This window comes from Hypanus sabinus, chromosome 8 (assembly GCF_030144855.1).
Source record: "Hypanus sabinus isolate sHypSab1 chromosome 8, sHypSab1.hap1, whole genome shotgun sequence".
NCBI lineage: Eukaryota > Metazoa > Chordata > Chondrichthyes > Myliobatiformes > Dasyatidae > Hypanus > Hypanus sabinus.
In genome coordinates this window covers 4,555,318-4,578,816 of record NC_082713.1, presented here as the reverse complement: position 1 = coordinate 4,578,816, position 23,499 = coordinate 4,555,318, and the positions used below count along the sequence as shown (strand labels likewise).

Here is a 23,499-nt window from a genome sequence, read left to right as displayed (position 1 = left end):
TTGTTTCCCACACCTTAGACAATTCAATATCCTTCTCCTTAGTGAATACTGAAGAGAAGAAATCATTCAAAATCTCTCCCATCTCCTTCGGTTCCACACATAGCTGACCACTCTGATTCTCTAAGGGGCCAATTTTATCCCTCACTATCCTCTTGCTTTTAATATAACTGTAGAAACCTTTCGGATTTACTTTCACCTTATTTGCCAAACCAACCTCGTATCTTCTTTTAGCTTTTCTAATCTCTTTCTTAAGATTCCTTTTACATTCTTTATATTCCTCGAGCAATTCCTTTACTCCATGCTGCCTATATCTATTGTAGACATCCCTCTTTTTCTGAACCAAATTTCTAATATCCCTTGAAAACCATGGTGCTCTCAAACCTTTAACCTTTCCTTTCACCCTAACAGGAACATAAAGATTCTGTACCCTCATAATTTCACCCTTAAATGACCTCCATTTCTCTATTACATCCTTCCCATAAAACAACTTGACCCAATCCACTCTCTCTAAATCCCTTCGCATCCCCTCAAAGTTAGCCTTTCTCCAATCAAAAATCTCAACTCTAGGTCCAGTCCTGTCCTTCTCCATAATTATATTGAAGCTAATACTATTGTGATCACTGGACCCGAAGTGCTCCCCAACACATACATCTGTCAGCTGACCTATCGCATTCCCTAACAGGAGATCCAACACTGCCCCATCTCTAGTCGGTACTTCTATGTATTGTTGCAAAAAACTATCCTGCACACATTTCACAAACTCTAAACCATCCAGCCCTTTTACAGAATGAGCTTCCCAGTCTACGTGTGGAAAATTAAAATCTCCCACAATCACCACCTTGTGTTTACTACAAATATCTGCTATCTCCTTACACATTTGCTCTTCCAACTCACGCACCCCATTAGGTGGCCTATAATACACTCCTATCAGTGTCACTGCACCTTTCCCATTCTTCAATTCCAACCTACAACACCTCCCTTAGATATTATGAACGGTAGGGAGGGACGTGCCCATCACATACTGGGCAAAGTCCAGGACCCTCTGCAGTTTCTTATGTTCCTGCACATTCAAATTACTGTACCAGGTCATGATACAAACAGACAGATACTTTCAACAGTACATTTGTAGAAGTTTGTTAAAAATGTTAAGTGACAAGCTGAACGTCTTTAACCTCCAAAGAAAGTAAAGACACTGGTGTGCCTTCCTTGTGATTATATTTATGTGCTGAGCCCAAAACAATAGACATGTTAACATCCAGGAATATTCTATGCTTTAAGGGAATATGGAATTTTCCATTTTTTAAGGAAATATCATAATTGTACCAGGTTTATGGACAGTTTTGGATCTTGACAACAAGACAAGAATGCCGTAAGATCATGAGACACAGGAACAAAATTAGGCCTTTGACCCATCGAGTCTGTTCCACCATTCCACCTTCATCATTATGTGCCATGCCATATGATGTAGGTGCTCATCATCTCCGTGACCATGACTGTTCTTGGCAAATTTTTCTATAGAAGTGGTTTGCCATCTTTTTCTTCTGGGCAGTGTCTTTACAAGATGGGTGACGTCAACCATTATTAATACTCTTCAGAGATTTTCTACCTGGCTTCATTGGTTGCACAACCAGAATGTGCTATTTATCAGCTGCTCATATGACCATTCACCACTTGCTCTCTTGGCTTCACATGACGTTGACTGGGGGGCTAAGCAGGTTATACACCTTGCCCAAGGGTGAGCTACAGGCTAGTGGAGGGGAATCATGGCTGATTTATTATCCCTCTCAATTCCATTCTTCTCCCTCCAACTTTTGATGTCCCTACTAACCAGAAACCTATTAACCTCCACTTTAAATATATTTCTGGTCACCACAGCTGTCAGTGACAATGAATCCCATAGATTCATCACCCTCTGGCTAAAGAAATTCCTTCTAATCTCTGTTCTAAATGAATATCCCTCTATCTGAGGTTGTGCCCTCTAGCCCGGGACACCCCCACGATATGAAACATCCTTTCCACATCCACTCTATCTAAGCCTTTCAATATTTGATAAGCTTCAATGAGATTCCCCCCTCATTCTTTTAAACTTTTTCATTCCTGGGATTATTCATAAATGCACTGGTAACTGGTTGAGAATGTTGTCCATTGTGACTCCAGAATCTTGGGAGTGATTCAGTGAAAACAATATTGTTGGATGGGGCAAAGGCTAGTAAAGTTTAGAAACATGCAAAGTAAATAGTTCAAAACACAAGGCTCAACAAGACGAAAGTCAATTCTATTACTTACCTTACTGTCAGTGAGATCAATCCACTTTTGGACATCGTGGAACGTTTCCGTCAGACTCTTGGAAATATCATCTACCTCATCCTCATTCTGACTGACTGATCTGATTGAAGCCACTTCACTTTGTGACTGGGATTGAAGACATGTATCAGCCAGGGCACATCCTTTCACACAGAGAGCTTCAATCAGCGCAGACTTCTGTTTCTCCATCTCACTGAAAAGAGAATGATTCAGTCTAAGCTCTAGAACTGTTTGTTAATGAGGTAGAGGGTTGAAGAACATGTCAACCACTAACCCGTAGAAATAATCCTTTCATTGCAACACAATTATATCTCTTGTTTTGTGAGCTTATCTCAAACTGCATCTGCTCACCAACCTCTGAAGTGAATTGAGTACAAATACAGTCACACTCAAATAGTTATGTTTAGATTGTGTTTTATAGGATTGCTTTTATATTTATTGTGCTATTTATGCTTAGTGTGTTTTTTATGCTGCATTGGGTCCAGAGTAACAATCATTTTGTTCTCCTTTACAGTTGTGTACTGAAGAATGACAATTAACATTCTTGAATCTCTACGTGTGATTGCTGAACTATCAGCAAATTCAACTGATGAAGGACTCGACCCAAAATGTAGACTGCTCGTTTCCCTTTACAGATGCTGCCTGACCTGCTGAGTTCCTCCAGCAGTGTCTTTTTTTACTAATTGCATTTAATATTGGGTAACTGAGGAAAAAGGCAGTAAGCTTGAGGTAGTAATATACAAATTCACCAGAATTTAAAAGCGGGAAGAGTTCAAAGGACGACAGTTATTTCTTCAGCAGTTTGTTCGGGGCGCGACTGCACAAGCGCGTAGATGTCAGCCAGTGAGAACAGCGAGAAGAGTTTAAAAGGAGACAGCCTTATAGATTGGGCGCAGATGAGCGAGCGTTGGAGTAGAGGAAGACAGAGTAGGAATGCTTTGGCTCAACAGGTCAGGGTGAGGTAGGTTGCCTGAATAGAATACAGACAGGAAGTATGTGTGTGAGGCTGGTTTTCTGTGCTCTGTGTCAAATGTGGGAGGGCCGAAAGACTCCCAGCCTCAGAGAAGGCAACATCTGTCCCAGGTACATCGAGCTGCAGCTCCTTAGGGACCGTGCTAGGGAACTGGAGATGCAGCTCGATGACCTTCGTCTGGTCAGGGAGAGTGAGGAGCTGATAGAGAGGAGCTATAGGCAGGTAGTCACATCAGGGCCTGCGGAGACAGATAAATGGGTAACGGTCAGGAGAGGGAAGGGCAGGAGTCAGAGACTAGAGAGCACCCCTGAAGCTGTACCCCATGACCGTAAGTACTCATGCTTGAGTACTGTTGGGTGGGGGGGGGGGTTCTACCTGGGGGAAGCAACAGAGTCTGGCTCTGTGGCTCAGAAGGGTAGGGAAAGGGAGATGGATGGCAGCAGTGATAGGGGGGCTCAATAGTTAGGGGGTCAGACAGGCGATTCTGTGGATGCAGGAAAGAAGTACAGATGGTAGTTAGCCTCCCAGGTGTCAGGGATGTTTCTGATCATGTCCAAGTTATCCTAAAGTAGGAAGGGAAACAGTCAGAGGTTGTGGTACATATTGGTACCAACGACACAGGCAGGAAAAGGGAGGAGTCCTCAAGACAGACTACAGGGAGTTAGAAAGGAAGTTGAGAAGCAGGACCACAAAGGTAGTAATCTCAGGATTACTGCCTGAACCACGCAGCATTATAGGAATAGTGTGAGGTGGAAGATTAATGCGTGGCTGTGGCATTGGAGCAGGGGTCAGGGATTCAGATTTCTGGATCATTGGGACCTCAGTTGAGGCAGGAGTGACCTGTATAAAAAGGACAGGTTGCACTTGGATCCCAGGGGAACCAATATCCTGGTGCTGAGATTTGCTAAGGCTATAGGGGAGAGTTTACACAAGGATTGCTGGGGGGTGGGAACCAAACTGAAGAGACTGAGGAAGAAGCAGTCGGCACAAATAGAGAAAGCCTGGAGACAGTGCAAGAGGATTGGCAGGTGATCCAAAAGGATATACTCTATATACTGTTCTACGTTCTACATATGACAAGTTGTCTTCCATTCTATATCTTATACATGGTGTGTGCACATAGAAACTCATGTGGACATAAAGGATGGCAGCATTGATCGTCTTCCCAGGGCTGCATTACAAGGATTCAGAGAAATGTTTAACCTGTGTAAAATTCAAGCTGCTGCTCCATCAATGGCAATAAACATAAAGCAGGGAAAAGGCAGCGACTCTCAGCAAGAAAATAGTTCTGATTTTTGATTATAATGTTCCTGAGAGCAGTTGTATAAATATTTCAATGATGCAGGTTGTCTATTTATAAGACTAGAAGACGAAGGAGCAGAATTAGGCCATTTGGCCAATTAGTCTGCTCCGCCATTCCATCATGGCTGATTTATTTGTTCATTTGTTCTATGCCGTGTCATATGACGTGAACGATTATAGTCTCTCCATGACCATGACTGTTCTTGGCAAATTTTTCCACACAGTGGTTTTCCATTGCCTTCTTTGGGCAATGTCTTTACAAGATAGGTGACCCCATTCCTTATCATACTCTTCAGAGATTGTCAGCTTACCATCAGTGGTCGCATAACCGGGACTTGTGATATGCACTAGTTGCTCACTCAACCATGCACCACCTGCTTCCATGGCTTCACGTGACCCTGATCAGGGGACTAAGCAGGTGCTACACCTTGCCCAAGGGTGAGCTGAAGGCTAGAGGAGGGAAGGAGCACCTTACACCTCCTTTAGGAGAGACCTATCTCACCCTGCCACCAATGGCTGATTTATTATCCCTCTCAACCCCATTCTTCTGCATTCTCACCATAACCAGAAGACATAGAAGCTGAATTAGACCATTTGGCCCATTGAGTTAGCTCTGCCATTCAATCATGGCTGATTCTTTCTTCCCCACTCCCCAGCCTTCTCCCCGTAACCTTTGATGCCTGTCCAATCAAGAACCTATCAATCTCTGCCTTACATACACTCAACAACCTGGCCTCCACAGCTGCCTGTGGTAACAAATTCCACAAATTCACCATCCTCTGGCTAAAGATATTTCTCCGCATCTGTTTTAAATATATGCTCCTCTATCCTGAAGCTTTGCCCTCTTGTCCTAGACTCCCACACCATGGGAAACATCCTTTCCACATCTACTCCGTCTAAGTCATTCAACATTTGAAAGGTTTCAATGAGAGTCACTCGCTCCATCCTTCAAAATTCCAGTGAGTAGAGTTGAATATCATTCCTCATATGATAACCCTTTCATTGCTGGAATCATCCTTGTAAACCTCTTCCGAACCATCTCCAAAGCCAGCACATCTTTTCTTAGATGAGGAGCCCAAAACTGTTCACTCAAGGTGAGGCTTCACCAGTGCCTTATAAAGCCTCAGCATCACATACCTGCTCTTGTATTCTTGAAGCCTTGAAATGAATGCTCACATTGCATCTGCCTTCCTCACTACTGACTCTACCTGCAAATTGACTGTAGGGCTCTCAGTATCATTAACTGTACAGACTAACAAAATGGTTTCCCTGTATTGCTATAATGAAATGGCTTCTCTGTAATGTTACTTAAGGCTGTAATGGGTTTCTATTTGGAATGTTTGGGTTATAACTACAGATAAGGGGGGAAACTAACCAATGGAGAATTGTTATGCTATCTTGTACGTGTGAGCCGAGCGGGAGTTCACAGTCTTTTTCGGGAGGCGAGAGAGGAGGACAGACGTGTGAAGAGTCGACAGCGGTTCCAGGGTGGTGGATACTGAACATCGGCAGTTCGGATGGTGGCTGAAGGCTCAGAAGATTGTTGTGGTTGGAACTGGAGGCGTGAGCTCCAACATATTAAAATATTATGTGCACAAACTGATAAACTTACTGATTTGGCACCTTTAGGTTATCTGCTCCTACTAACCCATCACTAAGAAATAACTATAATTATGTGATTATTTACTCGCCTTTGGTGTATTGTCTGATATTTGTGTTGTGAGTGTGTACTGGGGGGCATTACACCGTATTTACTCCTATTGCACTGTTGGCAGGGCAACAGTGGTTCACCCTAGGCGAACAGGGGTAAATTGGGGGCACAGATGCTACATAACCTTTAGGGTGTTCTACACAAAGACTGTCAAGTCCCTTTCCATCTCAGATATTAAGATTTTCTCCCCATTTAGAAAATAGTCTGGACGTTTATTTCTTCTACCAAAGTGCATGACCATACATTTTTCAACACTATATTTCACTTGCCACTTGCTTGCCCATATTCCGAATCTGTCCAAGTCCTTCTGCAGCCTGTTTCCTTAACACTACCTTCACTCCACCAATCTTCGTATCATAGAAACATAGAAAAACCTACAGCACAATACAGGCCCTTCAGCCCACAAAGCTGTGCCGAACATGTCCTTAAATGAGAAATTACCTAGGGTATTACCAATATCAAAAGGCCTGTTTCTGTGCTGTAATGTTCTATGGTTCCATTATGGCTCTCCAAATGTTCATAAATCCTGCCCCTAAGGATCTTTTCCATCAACTTACCAACCACTGAATTAAGACTCACTGATCTATAATTTCCTGAGCTATCTCTGCTTGCTTTCTTGAATTAGGGAACAAGATCTGCAATCCCCCAATCCTCTGGAACCTCTCCCATGTCCATTGATGACGCAACGATCATTGCTAGAGGTTCAGCAATCTCCTCCCTCACCTCCCAGAGTAGCCTGGGGTGCATCTCCTCCGGTCCTGGAGACTTATCCAACATGATGCTTTCCAAAAGCTCCAGCACATCTTCTTTCTTAATATGTATATGCTCAAGCTTTTCAATTCGCTGTAAGTCATCCCTAAAATTTCCAAGATCCTTTTCTGTAGTGTATACTGAAGCAAAGTATTCATTAAGTACCTCAGCTATTTCCTCTGGTTCCATTCACACTTTTCCACTGTCACACTTGATTGGTCCTATTCTCTCACGTCTATTTGCTCTTCACATACTTGTAGAATGCCCTGTGGGTTTTCTTTAATCCTGCTCACCAAGGCCTTCTCATGGCCCCTTCTGGCTCTCCTAATTTTATTCTTAAGCTCCTTATAAGCTTCTTGGGAAATTCAAAGGTCTGAAGGTGGACAAGTCACCTGGGCCAGATGGTGTCCACCCCAGGGTTCTGAAAGAGATGGCTGAAGAGATCGTGGAGGCATTATTAATGATCTTTGAAGAATCACTAAATTCTGGAAGACTTGAAAATTGCAAATGTCAATCTACTCTTCAAGAAGGGAGAGAGTCAGAAGAAAGGAAACTATAATACCAGTTAGTCTGACCTCAGTGGTTAGGAAGATGGTGGATTCGATTACTAAGAATGAATTCTCAGGTTACTTGAAGGCACATGATAAAATAGGCTGTAGTCAGCATGGTTTCCTTAAGGGAAAACCTTGCTTGACAAATCTGTTGGAGTTCTATTGGAAGAAAGTTATGCACTGCAGTAGAAAAAATGAAAGGGTTGTCTATTTTCTAAATGGAGAGAAAATACAAAAAACTGAGGTGCAAAGGGACTTGGGAGTCCTTGTGCAGAATTCCCTAAATGTCAATATGTAGGTTGAGTTTATGGTGAGGAAGGCAAATGCAATGTTAGCATTAATTTCAAAAGGACTAGAATATAAAAGCAAGGACATAGCCAACTACAGCATGCAGTCAGGTCAGCATTGGCTGTAGTCTATCATCACTGCAGGACTTGTATGTGTCCAGGACAAAGCAGGCAGAAAAAAAATCATTTCAGATAATACCCGCCCTGCATATTGCCTTTTCTAAAAGCTTCCTTCTGAAAAGCACTATAGGGTTATTAAAACAAAAACTTCATGCCACCTTAAACCTTTCTTCCCTAAGGCAGTTAGTCTAATCAGCCATTCTGGTTAGCTACTTCCGTCCCACCTCCAATCCCGTATCTATTACCTCAATCGTTGCACTGCACAGTAAACACTTTAAACCACTTTTTAATTACAGTTTACATTGTAAATGCATGCTGGTATTTGTAAATGTATTTGCGCACATTTTATTCTAACCGTACTTTTAACCTTTCTGTATATAATTCTTTATAATTGCTGAATGTTGTTTTTTTTGTTACATGTTGCCAATGTACCACAGCAAGTTCCTCAGACATGTAAATACATATCCTCCAAGCGGACCATAACCTTATTGAAGGGTTTGGAGGCTTGTGCGCCTCAATGAATCAGACAGCTATGTTGGCTGGAGTCAGGGCCTTGTGCTTTGACTCTTGGTAGGGTCACCCATGCCATAAAGGTCAAAGGGTAGAGGCCAGACTAAGAGTGGTCCACCGGTCCTCCAGGTTTGGGGGTTCAACTCTGGGTTAACACCTGATTGATAAAACAAAACTGTAATAGAAACAGAAATGACGAAACCTTCTACATCTGTGTGTGACAGTATTCTTGAGTCTCCACCCAAGACTTCCATGACTGACAGTAGTGAAAACCAAAGGAAGCCACTGCTATGATGAAGGATGGACTGAACACTGCCAAGACTAAGACAAAATTAGTTTTGATGGCCTAGGACAGACAGAGATGGATGACCTTTGTTGCTGCCCTAAACACCAGCAGCATAACAGGTAGTAAGGTAAGGTATATGGAAGATACAAGTTGATCCATGATCCTAATCTCCCCAGCCTTTTCATGGGCTATTGTATGCACACACACTTGGGCACATACCTTTTGATTGCTGCAGCATCTGGTCTTGGGTCAGTCTTCATGACCAAGTTGGTCACCAAGGCTTTTTGGTCAATGTGTGAGATAACCACATCAGCCGCTTGAACGATTTCATTCAGCCTCTTCAGCCGTTCCTAGGAATGGAAAGCAATGTGTCAATTGAGTGCCCATTGAGGCAGAATTTGCGAGAAGGCAAAAGCAAGCTTTTGCGTAAGAATAGTTCAGTGGGGTAATGGAGAGAATTAATACAAGGGATCAGGTTGGAGCAATATTCTAGAAAGAAACGGCAATTATTCCTCTGCCTCCACAGATTCTGCCGACCTGCTAATTTCCTCTGTGGTATCTGTCAATAGAGTTAATGGAAATGCAACAGTACAGTCTGAGAATTCAAATTCACCTTAAAAGGTATAACAGAATTAACAGTACTAATGAAAATCAATACTTTTACCAAAGAAAATCAGGATAACATGCTTAAACAACCTAGTGGCTTTGATACCTGCCATCATGAAGTGTTTCTGTAGGCTGGTCATGCCTTGCATCAACTCCAGCCTTAAAGAACCTCAACTGCCTACTGCTGAAACATGTAAAGACAACCTAGTTAAACTAGTGTTTATTGACTACAGCTTCAACTTAGTACTATAATTCCAAGCAGACTCTTACCAAACACCAGACCCTACGAGTCAACACCTCACTCTGCAGTAGGATCCTTGTCTTCCTCACAAACAGACTACACCCAACCCAGACATCCTCTCTTCTCCCACTTCTCACTGGGCAGAAGGTAGAAAAGCCTACAAGTACATACCACCAGGCTCAAGGATGGCTTCTATCCCACTGGTACAGTCAGATAAACTCTGGATCTTATAATCATCATGATCATACTGTTTACCTGCATTGCACATTGTGTTACATTTTATTCTGCATTTTGTTATTACTTTACCTTGTACTGTATAATGAATTGACCTGTATGGACAGTATGCAAGACAAGCTTTTCACTGTACCTCGGTACACGTGTCAATAATAAGCCAATTTGCTGTCAAAGCCAGCATTTGCACCTTATTCTACAATGCTCTTGAAAAGATGATTCAGTCACAGGATTATAGGATTCTTCCCCACAAACCATGAAGGGGCTGTCAAGTTAGAATGCTGGTGTGATGGGGTTCCTAAGTGACCTTGTGATCCTACATGTTGAAGGCTGCAGGTTTCAAAGGCATGTCAATTGTTAAATCAGCTGAATTATAAACTGCATTATAACTGTATGAAGTGAATAAGAGGAGATCATGAACACAAAGTAATTAAGAACCATTTTTGGCACTGTTACGACAGGTATAGGCAAGGAAGTCTCGATGCAGTCCTTGAGAAATGCCCAACTTGGGAAAGCTGAATTTGCCTTAGTATTACAGTACTATTACAATGCTAACTGTGATGCTACTCAGGGGTACCAAGGTCGTGTTGCGGTTAGCGTGACGATATTACAGCTCAGGGCGTCAGTGTTCAGAGTTCACTTCCTGCACCATTGGTAAGGAAATTTGCATGCTCTTCCTGTGAACTGCATGGGTTTCCTCCGAGTGATTCAGGTTCCTCTCTCAGTCTAAAGATGTACCAGTTGGTAGACAAAATTGGTCAGTGTAAAATTGTCATGCGATTAGACTAGAGTTAAATTGGTTGGTTGCTGGGCTGTGTGGCTCGTTGGCTGGAAAGGCCTGTTCTGCACTGTATCTCTAAATAAAAAAAGATAAGATTCCCTAGATTAAATGCTGGGATGGGCAGATTGCTCATTAAGGGGAGAGTAGGTAGAATAGACTGAAATTTTCTGGAGTCAGGAGAAATATGAATGATCTTATAATAAATGTAGAACATAGAACACAACAGCATGGTAAAGGCCCTTCAGCCTGTGATGTTGTGTCGAACTTTAACCTACTCTAAGATCAATCTAACACTTCCCTCCACACAGCCTTGCATTTTTCTATCATCCATGTGCCTCAGAGTCTCTTAAATGCCCCTAATGTATCTGCCTCTACCACCACCCCAGGCCATGCTACTAGCACTCTGTGTAAAAATATCCTACCTCTGACATACCCCCTCCACCCCCGAAAGTAAGTAAGCAAGAGACAACTTACCTTTCCAGAATCAAGGCTGGTGAGGTAAGCAATGTGTGCAGGTAAGTGTTCAGGGTACATTGATGTCAGTTCCTCATGTTGTTCCAGTCTGTGAGAGAAGATAAAGCTCAGAGATAATCTGGGTCTGTCACTGTTTTGGAGAGACAGTTTCCCCACACAGAACTGGCAAGCTGCTGAAAGCTTTGGGTCTTCAGCAGCTGAAATTACAGAATGGGTGCATAGAATAGTACAGCATAGGAACCAGCCCATCAATCCACAATGTTGTGCCAAATCAATTAAATTAATAGCCAACTAAACTAATCCTTTCTGCTTACACAATGTCCATATCATCCCATTTCCCTCACATTCATGCGCCTATCTAAACGTCTCTTAAAAATCCCTAATGTATCTGCCTTTACCACCACCCCAGGCAGCACATTCCAGGCATCCAGCACTGTCTGTGTAAAAAAAAAACGTGTCCCTCACATCTCCTTTGAAATTACCCTCCCTCACCTTAAATGCATTCCTCTGGTGTTAGACGTTTCAACCCTGGGAAAAAGATATTGCCTGTCTATTCTGACTATGCCTCTCATAATCTTATAAACTTATCAAATTTGCCTATTAAGGTTGCCGTGCAAGTTGATAGGCTGGTTAAGAACATGTATGAAGTGTTGCCTTTTGTTAATCAGGGAATTTAGTTGCAGTTATATAGAACTTGGTTACACCACATTTGGACTATTGTGCCCAGTTCTGGACTCCTCATTATAGGAAGGATGTGGAGTGGAGTGCAGAGTAGATTTACCTGGATTAGAGAACACGTTGTATGTACTCTACCATCAAGAGGATATGTTGAGCAAGCTACGACCATTCTCTTTGGAAAGAAGGAGGATGAGAAATCACTTGATAAAATAAGAGGCATAGGTTAAGTGAACAGCCAGCACTTTTTACCTGGGCAGAAATGGCTAATATGAGAGACAACAATTTTAAGGTGACTGGAGGACAGTATTGGGAAAGGGTGCGTAAGAGGCAGTTTTTTAAATATATATATAGAATGGTGGGTGCATGGAATGCGCATCAGGGGTGGTTGAGTTAGTGTAAAGAGTTTGTACGCTCTCCCTGTGACAACATGGATTTCCTCTGGGTGCTCTGGTTTCCTCCTACTTTCCAGTTAGTTGGTTAATTGGTCACCTGAGGGTAGTTAGGCAGTGTGGGCTCGTTGGGCCAGAAAGGCCAGTTACTGTGCCGTATCAATAAATAAAAATAAATAAAACTCAGCAACAATTGACAGACTATGCCTTCTTGCCACTAACATGATCACAGAAGAATATAGCCCCACATCATGTCCCTGTCTTGAGTACACTCAAACCTCTAGGATGGATTCATCCTGAAGAAAGATCATTGAAGGCACGATCAGCTATCAAGCTCCCACCTTCACAATAAGCTGTACATCCTGTTTAGCTGATCCTTAGCTCTTAATAGATTGGTTTTGATTGGCTGAATTTGCATTACATACTTGGGCAGCCATTGGATCTTGAGGTCTCTTAAAGCCTCCTCATATAGCTCCTTTGGGTCTTTTTCTTTTTCTTTGGTTGGCTTATCTTTGCTCCCATTCTTCATCTTGTTTGGAGGGGATATCAGATGGTAGAACACAGTGTGCACGTCCTGAAAATAATTACACTATTAGCATGCATGGTAATGCTCACTTGGCAACAAGCTCACCACAAGTGCAAGCTCCAACCCACCGACTGATCACAACTCCAATGACATTTCAGTGACAGCAGCACAAGGCAAGAATCTGAATTTGTGTAACTTCATTTACCACCTCACCTTCTGATTTCACTGGAAGGTTCTCGTCAATGAAATGTTTACTCAAAGTTCATACAACATCGAACATTACAGCACAATACAGGCCCTTCAGCTCACAATGTTGTGCTGACCTTTTAACCTACTTGAAGATCAAACTAACACTTCCCTTCTACATAGTTCTTCATTTTTCTATCATCCATGTACCCTACGAGTCTCTTAAGTGCCCTTAATGGAACTGCCTCTACCACAATTCCAGGTAAGCATGTTCCATGCATCCACCACTCTCTCAGTAAAGAATTTACCTCTGACGTCCCTCCTATACTTTCCTACAATTATCTTAAAACTATGCCTCCTCGTATTAGTATTTCTGTCCTGGGGAGAAGTCTCTGGCTTCCCACTAAATCTACACCTCTTATCACTTTGTATACCGCTAATCAAGTCAACTTGATAAATTATCTGTTTTGTTAGCTTTTTTTTTCTGTGGGAGATCTATGGGGTTGATCTATGTTTTTGTTTTTTTTTGTGCGGGAGGAGGGATTTGGGGGTTGATGTGCCTGTTCCGTTTTGCTCGGTTTTTGTGTGGGAGGAGGGATTGGGGGGGGGGGGCAATGCGCCTGTTCTGTTTATGTTTGTTATCTTTTGTGTGGAAGGAGTTTGGGTTGACAACTGTGCTCCCATTCTTTCCTGTTTTCATGGCTACCCGGAGAATTGAAGAATTTCAACTGTTAACTTTGATAATAAATGAACTTCTGAATTATCAATCTATCAATTCATTTGATATCCAGCTACCTCAAGGACACTTAGGGATAAGGATAATGGCCGTCTAATACTATCTTACAGCTCATCCAAGATCTTCAAAATTGTGAATGAAGTCTCAAGGAAAATATAAAGGAGTGTGGGATCCTTTGGCACGTCAAATCTCTACATTCAATATTACAACAGATTATCTATCAGTCTTTGTCATTTGTAGTTTTTTCCCTGAATTCTAATATCATACCAGGTGGTCTGATAAATACCTGCTTGACAGCATATAAGACTATAAGACATAGGAATTGAATTAGGCAGATGGGACTAACTCAGCATGTCGGCATTGACGAGCTGGGCTAAAGGGCCTCTGTATGCTATATGATTCTATGACTTGACATATTATACTGAGTCAGAAGGGCAACAGCATGGATTTGCTGCCAGATGCAAAAAATACGCTCAGTAAAATATTCTTTTGACTGAACAAGCTGAAGAAAGATGAAGAAGTTGACCAGGGTTGCCAGGTGCAGAGAGCACGGCTGATTAATTCAGCCTGTGAACAGAACCATGACATCTACTTCCTATCGGAATGATCACCCACAGTTACAAAACCTTGAACCAGCCAGACTGAATAATCGACACAAGGAATACAATTTCACTTTTTAACATCTGTGCTTTGCAGAAACAATTGTTCAGACCTGTGTTCAGCTTGTAGCACCTTTCTACTACAAAAAAGCACATTGATGTCACAGCCAAGAAAGTTCACAAATGCCTCTACATCTTCAGGAAGCTAAATAAATCTGGCAATCCCCATCAACCCTTACCAATGTTTATTGATGCACTACAGAAAGCATTCTGTCTGGATGCGTAACTGCATGGCATGGCAATGGCTCTGCACATGACAGCAAGAAACTGCAGAGCTGTGGACAGGGCTCAGCGCATCACAAGATCTCCAATGACTCTGTCCATACTTTTTTCTGTCTCAGTAAAGCAGCCGGCATAATCAAAGGCTCCACCCACCCTGGACATTCTCTCTTCTCCACCCTCCCATGGGGCAGAAGAAACAAAAGCCCAAAGGCACGTACCAGTAGGCTTAGGGACAGCTTCCACCCACTGTAACAGGAGTATTAAATGGTTCCTTAGTATAAGATAGACTCTTGACCTCAAAATCTACCTCATTATGATCTTGTGCTTTATCGTTTACCTGCACTGCACTTTCTCTGTAGCTGTTACACTTTACTTTATATTGTTATCGTTCCTCCAGCATCTTGTGTGCGTTGCTTTGTTATTGCTTACCCTTGCTCTACCTAAATACATTGTGCAATGATCTGATTGTATGAAGAGTATGCCTGACAAGCTGATCAGCCAAGGCATGAAGGGATACAGGGAGATGGCAGGAGACCAGGGCTGAGAGGGAAAACGGATCATGGCATGGATCAGTCATGAAGAAATGGCGGAGCATACTTGAGGAGCTAAATGGCCTAATTCTATTCCTAAAATTTATGGTCTTATATATTATGGTTTTTCACTGTATCTAATTCCATTAGCAAAAGCTATTCCATACAGACATTACCCCTTTGAAGGGACATTTAGTGCTTCGCTCCAGGAACGGTTCTGGCTACTCTGTGTTATATTGGATCACAGAGTTTAATCACACAGTGAAAAAGTCACCGATAGAAGCCAGCAGGGACTTGTTATTAAGAGCAATTGGCCTCTACTTTTCAGGTTCCAGAGCAGTAAAGAAAAAATGCAACTTCAAGCACAAGGAAAAATAAAGGCTTGATTTCTGCAGCTTCTTTCATGAATTCAATGTCACAAAGAATTTTATAACCAAAGGAGTACTTTTCGCATTGTAATATACAAAAGGAAACACTTAATGACACCACACAAGGTGATAGGGTGGTTGAGAAGGTGTATGGAATATTGGCCTTCATTAGTCAGGGGACTGAGTTCAAGAGCTGCGAGGCAATGTCGCAGCTCTGTAAAACCCTGATAAGACCACTCCTGAAGCATTGTGTTCAGTTTTGGTCACCTCATAATCGGAAGGATGTGGAAGCTTTAGAGAGGGTGCAGAGGCGATTTACCAGGATGCTACCTGGATTAGAAAGAACACATTTTTATGAAGGAGAGCTGAACAAGCTAGGATGTTCTCTTTAGAGTGAAGGAGGATGAGAGGTGACTTGACAGAGTTGTACAAGATGATAAGAGGCATAAACAGCATCTTTTTCTCAGGACGGGAATGGCTAATACTTGGGGAATGGTTGAAAGTTTAGGGGAGATGTCAGAGGTAAACATTTTTTTTTAAACAGAGAGCACTAAGTACATAAAACACTCTCAGAATTGGTGGTACAAGCAGATACATTAGGAACATTTAAGAAGCACGTGGATGAAAGAAAAATGGAGGGTTATGGGCTGTGTTGGAAGGAAGGGTTAGATTGAGTGAGAAGTAGTTTAAAAGGACGTCACGGTATCATGGGCCAAAGGGATCAGTACTGACCCAGAAAATGGAAACAATCTTTCAAATAACGATCAAAGTTATTCACCATATACATGTATTAGGAATTTGCTGTGGTGTGTTGGTCAGGATGCTACATGCAACAAACAAAATCATTCAACAATTATAAAAATAATAAAAAGTATATAAAAAATAAAGTTAGAGGTTAAAGTATAGATAGGGAATAAAATGCATATAAATACCAGCATGTAAACAGCACTATAACAAGTGTCTACAGTGCAGGACAGTGGCAGGCCTACTAGAAATTTTACGATGATGATAATAATAAAATAACTTTATCTATAGGGCACTTTTCATACAGACAGTGTAACTCAAGGTGCTTTACAATGGGATAAAAGTGCAAATATGAAAATAAGACGAAGTGGTCTTACTTATAAGCGAGGTTAAGTAAATAGGTTTTCAGTTGGTGTTTATAGTTGTATGCCATAAAGTTTTCTGATAGTTGCGGGCATTAAAAATGCCTAAGGCAAAAGGGGCATAATTTTAAGGTGAAAGTATGGGGGTGGGGGGCCAGAAGTAGTTTTTTTTAAAACACAGAGTCATGAGTACCGTATATTCCGGAGTATAAGCCGACCCAGAGTATAAGATGACCCCCATTTTTAAGGTGAAAAAGTGACTTTTTCATGTTACCTTTGTATAAGCCGACTCCTTTTGTAGAGGTTTTTGATTTAATCAGAAAAGATCACAAGATCTCACATGCTGGTACTCAGCTTTGCCAGATCTGGACCCTGGAAATTTTGTGAACCAGTACCCGCTAAGAAAATAAGCCTACACATTGTAGAGCGTTATAGGCAAATTCTTAATAAATAAATCAAGGAGAGTCATTTTTGATTAGGTTTCCAATGGATAGAATCCTCAGAAAATGTAACCCCCCTGAAACCATTCAGCGCCCATCACAATCTCGTTAAAACATAACATGGGGTGGCGGGATCAGTACATGTACTCAGTATTGAGTTTGCAACCACCATGTACAAAAGATTAAAAAGAATGTGATATGATGCTGGCTTCAAGCTGAAGGTTGTTGATTTTGCTAAGGAAACGAATAATTCTGCAGCTGCTAAGAAGTTTAGTGTAAACGAGAGAGAGAGAGAGAGTGAGAGAGTGAAGAAAGGCAGAGGACACACTGAGGGAAATGCCGAAGACAAAATGTGCAAACCGCAGGAAAACATGCCAATGGCCAGAACTGGAAGAAAAAGTTTTAGAGTGGGTGAATCACCAGTGATAGTCAGGATACATTGTTACCAGAGAAATTATTCGAATTCAAGCGTTGAAATGGGACAAAAAACTCTGAGGTCAGCGAAAATTTCAAAGCTACACAAGGTTGGTGCACCCGATTTATGAATAGACATGATCTTGTGTTGAGACAAAAAAACAAAGATTGCTCAGAAAATTCCCGTGGGGTGTTGTTTACATTCAAGAACGCTGCTGGATGGACGAAGCGGGTTGCTTGAAGTGGGTTAAAGAGGTGTGGCGTCAATGTCCTGAAGGTTTCGGGAAGGAAAAGTTGCTAATTGTCTGGAACATGTTCAAAGCGCACTTGTCAGGTGAGACAAAAGCAGCATTGAAAGCTGAAAATACGGACATTGCAGTCATCACCGGTGGTTTGACGTCTGTGCTCCAGCCACGAGTTGTGAGTTTAAACAAACCAAAGAATTCATGTGTCGACAGTGGAACCAATTTGACTCAAAAACAGCCAATAAATACGACCTGTCCTCCGTGTATTCATTTTTCCAAAGTTGGCACCCTCAGTATAAGCCGACCCCCTAATTTTAGGACCAAAATTTAGGGCCAAATTCTCGACTTATACACCGGAATTTATGATACATGGAATGCCCTGCCAGAGATAGTGATGGAGGCAGATACATCAGGGACGTTTAAGAAACTCTTAGATAGGCACATGGATGATACAGAAATAGGGGCCTATGCCAGGGAGAAGTGTTAAATTGTTTTTCGAGTAGGTTAAAAGGGCGGCAGAACATTTTGGGCCAAAAGGCCTGTACTGTGCTGCAATGTTCTATGCTTGATATTAAATAAATGTTAAAGGACAGGCAAAATTTGATCAACAGAGCCTCTTTGAAAGGTTTCCGTATTCTAGGAATTGTGGAGTTATGCTAAAGTTGTATAAGACACTGGTGAAGCCCAATTTGGAGTATTGTGTGTAGTTCTGGACACCTACTTACAGGAAAGATGTAAATAAAATTAAAAGAGTGTACAGAAAATTTACAAGAATGTTGCCAGGATTTGAGGACCTGAGTTATAGGGAAAGGTTGAATATGTTAGGACTTTTCTCCCCCAAGAGGGTAGAAGAATGAGGGGAGATTTGATAGGGGTATACACAGGGTAAAGGAAAGCAGGCTTTTTCCAGTGAGGTTGGGTGAGTCTACAACCAGAGGTCATGGGTTAAGGGTGAAAGATGAAATGTTTAAGGGGAACATCTTCACTCACGAGGGTGGTGAGAGTGTGGAAGCAGTGGATGCGGGGTCGACTTCAACACTTAAGAGAAGTTTGGATAGGTACGTGGATGGGAGGGCTTTGGAGAACAATGGTCTGGGTGCAGATCAATAGTTTGGCATGGTCGAGGTGGGCCAAAGGGCCCATTTCTGTGTTGTAGTGTTCTATGACTCTAACACCAGATAACAGCTAAATCTGGCAGCAGCTGGTTACCAAAACTCTTACTAACAAAGTAACATGCCTTGCAGACTGGAGGAGGCTAGGCTGGCCAGTGCCTAAATAACAAAGATAAAAAACAATACTTACAGCTTTTTTGCCCATTTCAGTTTTAGAAAGGGTGAGTGTTCCCTTAAGATAGCAGCCAATATCAATTCCTTTGGGAACTCTGCAGATGAAAAAGAAGGAATTAACACCATCCTTAACCATTGGCATTCAGACAGAGCAGAAACAGTAAACACAGCTAGTTAGAGTGATACAACAGCTGGCAACAAGAACCAAGCCCAAGTTTCAGTGGGGTTGGACAGGAAGGAAGGAGGATCACAGATCATCTTACATCAGAATGGAGGTCAACGGACAGAATACAAGTTGAAACTGCTTCTTCTGTGACTGGACAAACTATTGCAGCTTTATCATTCTCATCTCCCTTTGCTGTGCAATCTTTTCCTCACATAAAGACGCAGGCCAGCATCTATATTTCATTAGTAATTTGATGAGATTTAATAACCAGCAAATTTCTACAGATGTACCGTGAAGAGCATTTTAACTGGTTGCATCACTGTCTAGTATGGAGGCTCTATTGCACTGGATGGGAAAAAACTGCAGTGGGTTGTAAACTCTGCCAGCTCTGTCACAGGTACAACCCTCCTCATCATCAGGGAGGAGGTAGAGGAGCCTGAAGGCTCAAACTCAGTGCTGCTTGTTCCCCTCTACCATCATATTTCTGAATGGTCCAGGAACCAATGAACACTATTTCACTATTTTTTAAATATATGTTTCTTCTTGATACCTGCAATTTAAAAAAATATATATTGCACTGTACCGCTGCCGCAAAATGCCACATTTACGACATAATGTCAGTAATAATTAACCCATTGCTGATTACACTCAGTATCTTTGTGCTCCTGCCTAATGGATTGGAGATTCTCAATGTCATTCCAAACGCTGCATTTTAAGCAATCACAGGTCAGGAATTCCCAAAAGAAAATGGGAATGTTCTGTGTTGTCAAGGAAATTTTGAGAACAGCTTAAAACTGTCCACCTGTGTTAGAACTCAGAGCTGAAATGAAAAACAATCTGCTGGAGGAACTTGGATCAGGAAGTATCTGTGGAAAGTAGTTTCTGTTTCTGTCGAGACCCTTCATTGGGACAGTAGAGACAGAGAATGCAGATGAAGGATATCATCCACTCTACATTTCCTTTCACAAATACTGCCTGACCTGTTGTTTTTTGTTGCCTCAGATCCCAGCATCTTTAATCTCTTGTGTCTGCCTGTTTCTGGAGTCTGGTGTGATACATCTGAATGACAAGTAGTGTCGTGGTAGCAAACTCTTTACAGTGCGAGCAATCAATGTTCAATTACTGCCACTGTCTGTAAGGAGTTCATACATTCTCCCTGTGACCACATGGCTTTCCTCTGACTGCTTCAGTGAACTCACACATTCCAAAGATGTACAGGTTAGGGTTAGTAAGTTATGGACATGCTATGCTGGTACTGGAAGGAATGGTGCCACTTGCGGGTTGTTCCCCAGCACAACTGCAGACAGTGCTGGTCATTGAAGTACGTTTCAATGTATCCGTGACAAATAAAGCTAATTTTTATATACCCAGCATGTACCGAATGTGTATAATTGGGACGTGGGGCTATTAACTTGGGAAAGGATACCATTGTTGGTACACTTACCTGAAAGAAGTAGTTCATGAGAATAACCCAGGAATGAAAGGGTTAACATATGAGGAGCATTTGCTGGCTCTGGGCCTGTACTCACTGGTGCTTAGATGAATGAGTGGGGATCTCTTTGAAATCTACCAAATATTGAAAGGCCTAGATATTTCCTAAGTGGGCAAGTCTAGGACAAGAGGTCGCAGCCTCAGAACAGAGGACGTCAGTTGAGAACAGAGATGAAGAGGAATTTCCTTAGTCAGAGGATGGTAAATCTGTAGAATTCATTGCCACAGACAAAGGTGGAGGCCAAATCACAGGGTATACTTAAAGTGGAATTTGATAGGTTCTTCAATAGTAAAAGTCACAGGGATAAGACAGGAGAATGGGGTTAAGAGAGAAAATATGTCCTACGTCTATGAATTCTTCTTCAGGCCTTTACCTCTTCCACCAATCCCTTCCCAGCTTCTCACTTCACCCCACCCTCCTCCAACCATTCATGTGGTCTCACCGATCACCTGCCAGCTTGTACACCTCCCCCTTTACTCAACACCTTATTTTGGCTCCTTCCCTCCTTCCTTTCCAGTGCTGAAAAGGGTCTCAGCCTGAAACATTGGCTGTCTATTTCTTTCCATAGATGCTGCCCAACCTGACAAGTTCCTCCAACAATTTGTGTGTTGACAAAGAAAAGCTAAGTGCTTTTTCTGTATCATCAACAAGTTTCTGATGGGCAAATAAAATATAAAGTGAGGAAAGAAAAAAAAATCGAACAGTCGACCAAATATGGACTGATATCCCACTGGTAAATAGCTATTACTGTAAATTATTCAACATTCCATTCTTTATGCATGTGCCTGATGACATGCTATACCATTACTAAATTATTAAACAAGCCAATAATAAAATGTTTCTCCATTGCATTTGGACCTGGGGGCAGCTGCTGGTTGCTCCCAATTTTAACGGAAATTTGGGACATGAAAAATACGACAGAAAACTCAGATTGCTCGGAAAAGAGAGTTTGGCCCTTCAAAAAGCGGTTTGAACACCTTCAAAAGGCAGTGTTTCAAAAAGGCAACATTTATCACTAAGGACCTCCATAATTCAGGACGTGTCCTCTTCTCATTACTGTCAACAGGGAGGAGGTGCAGGACTCCAGCACATTCAATGATTCAGGAAAAGCTTCTTCTCCTCTGCAGTCAAATTTCTGAACACATGAACACTACCTCATTTTTTTCTCTTTTTCCACTACTTAATTAATTTACATATTTCTTATTGTAATTTATAGTAATTATTGTGTATGGCAATATACTGCTGCCACAAAACAACAAATTTCAAGACATATGCCAGTAATATTAATCCTGATCCTGATGCTCTCCTATTTTACAGCAATGTGCATGTAGAGAATTACAACAATCTGCACCCAAGTTTCAGACTGCTGGAGACAACACCCAGAGATAATCAGGCATCTGCCTTTGTGAACAACCCTGCCTTCAAAAACAGTGGATGAGTCTTCAACATCCACCTGAGGGAAAGAACAGTCCAACAACTTCAGTGAAAGGCAGTTTCTACAGTGGAGGAATCCCTCAGGACAAGACTGCAGTGTCATTCTGTGCTCATTCTCAAAACCTGAACACACAACTTCTCCCAGTGAGCACAAAGCAGTTCCACCATCAGTCAGAGACAACCAGTTAGAGTCATTCAACACTACAGCACAACAAGCCCTTCAACTCCATCTAAATCCATTACAAACTATTATTCTGTGTGGTCCCAATGACCAGCACACAGACCATAGCCCTCTATACATCTCCCATCCACGTAGCTATCCAAACTGCTCTTAAAAATGTTGATTTCAAACCCGTATGCACTATCTCATTTGGCTGCAAGTCCCACACTGTCATCACCTCTGTGTGAAGAAATACCTTAAGTTCCCCTTAAACTTTTCACCTCTCACCTTTAACTCATGACCTCGAGTTCCAGTCTCACCTAATCTAAGTGAAAAAAGCCCGCTTGCATTTGGCCTATCTATACCCCTCAAAGTACTGCATACATCTATCAAATCTCCCCTCACTCTCCTACACTCTAGGGAAAAAAAAAAGTCCTAATCTATTCAACCTTTCCTTATGACCCAGGTCCTCAAGTCTGGGTAATATCCTTGTAAATTTTCACTGTATTCTTTTCACAGTAGTAAGGATGTGGCCTACAAATTACAACGGAAGATAGAAAATGTATGCCTCAAGAGCAATGTTACAATAGTCATGAGGAACTTCAATCTGCAGGTAGATTGTGAAAATCAAGCAAGGGCTGGATTACAGGAGGCAGAATTTCTACAGTGCTCACGAGATGGCTTTTAGAGCAGCTCGTGGTTGAACCTACTCAGGATCAGCTATTCTGTATTGGGTGTTGTGCAATGAACCAGCATTCATTAGAGAGCTTAAGGTAAAAGAATCCTTAGGGGAAAGTGGTCATAATACGATCAAATTCACCCTGAAATTTGAGAAGGAGAAACTAAAATCAGATGCATCAGTATTAGAGTGGAGTAAAGGGAATTACAGAGGGATAGAGAGGAGTTCGCCAGAATTGATTGGAAAAGAACAGTGGCATGAATAATGCCACAGTAGCAATAGCTGGAATTTCAGGAAGCAATTTGGAAGGTCCAGGATATGTACATCCCAAAGAGGAAGTAGTATTCAAAAGGAAAGATGCCACAACCATGGTCAACAAGAGAAGTCAAAGCTAACATAAAAGCTTAAGAGAGGGCATAAAATAGAGCAAAAAATAGTGCCAAGCTAGAGGATTGGGAAGTCTTTAAAAACCAACAGAAGGCAATGGAAAAAGTCATTAAGAAGTTAAGGATGGAATTCAAAAGTAAGCTAGCCAATAATATTAAAGAGGATACCAAAAGTTTCTTCAGATACATAAAGTGTAAAAGAGAGGTGAGACAGGATATTGGACTGCTGGAAAACAATGCTGGAGAGACAGTAATGGGGATCACAAAATA

General features: G+C 41.8%; 1 protein-coding gene across 1 annotated transcript in view; it reads right to left on the bottom strand.

The window, feature by feature from the left end:
* Nucleotides 1-23,499, bottom strand: part of LOC132397899 (tripeptidyl-peptidase 2-like) — a 190,172-nt gene that overhangs the window by 15,210 nt on the left and 151,463 nt on the right. The window contains exons 23-27 of the mRNA XM_059976684.1: nucleotides 18,929-19,007; nucleotides 12,620-12,768; nucleotides 11,128-11,215; nucleotides 9,014-9,144; nucleotides 2,287-2,497 (exon numbers count right to left, since the gene is read on the bottom strand). Coding sequence (XP_059832667.1) covers nucleotides 2,287-2,497; nucleotides 9,014-9,144; nucleotides 11,128-11,215; nucleotides 12,620-12,768; nucleotides 18,929-19,007 — 658 coding nt within the window. The remainder of the gene's footprint in view (nucleotides 1-2,286; nucleotides 2,498-9,013; nucleotides 9,145-11,127; nucleotides 11,216-12,619; nucleotides 12,769-18,928; nucleotides 19,008-23,499) is intronic.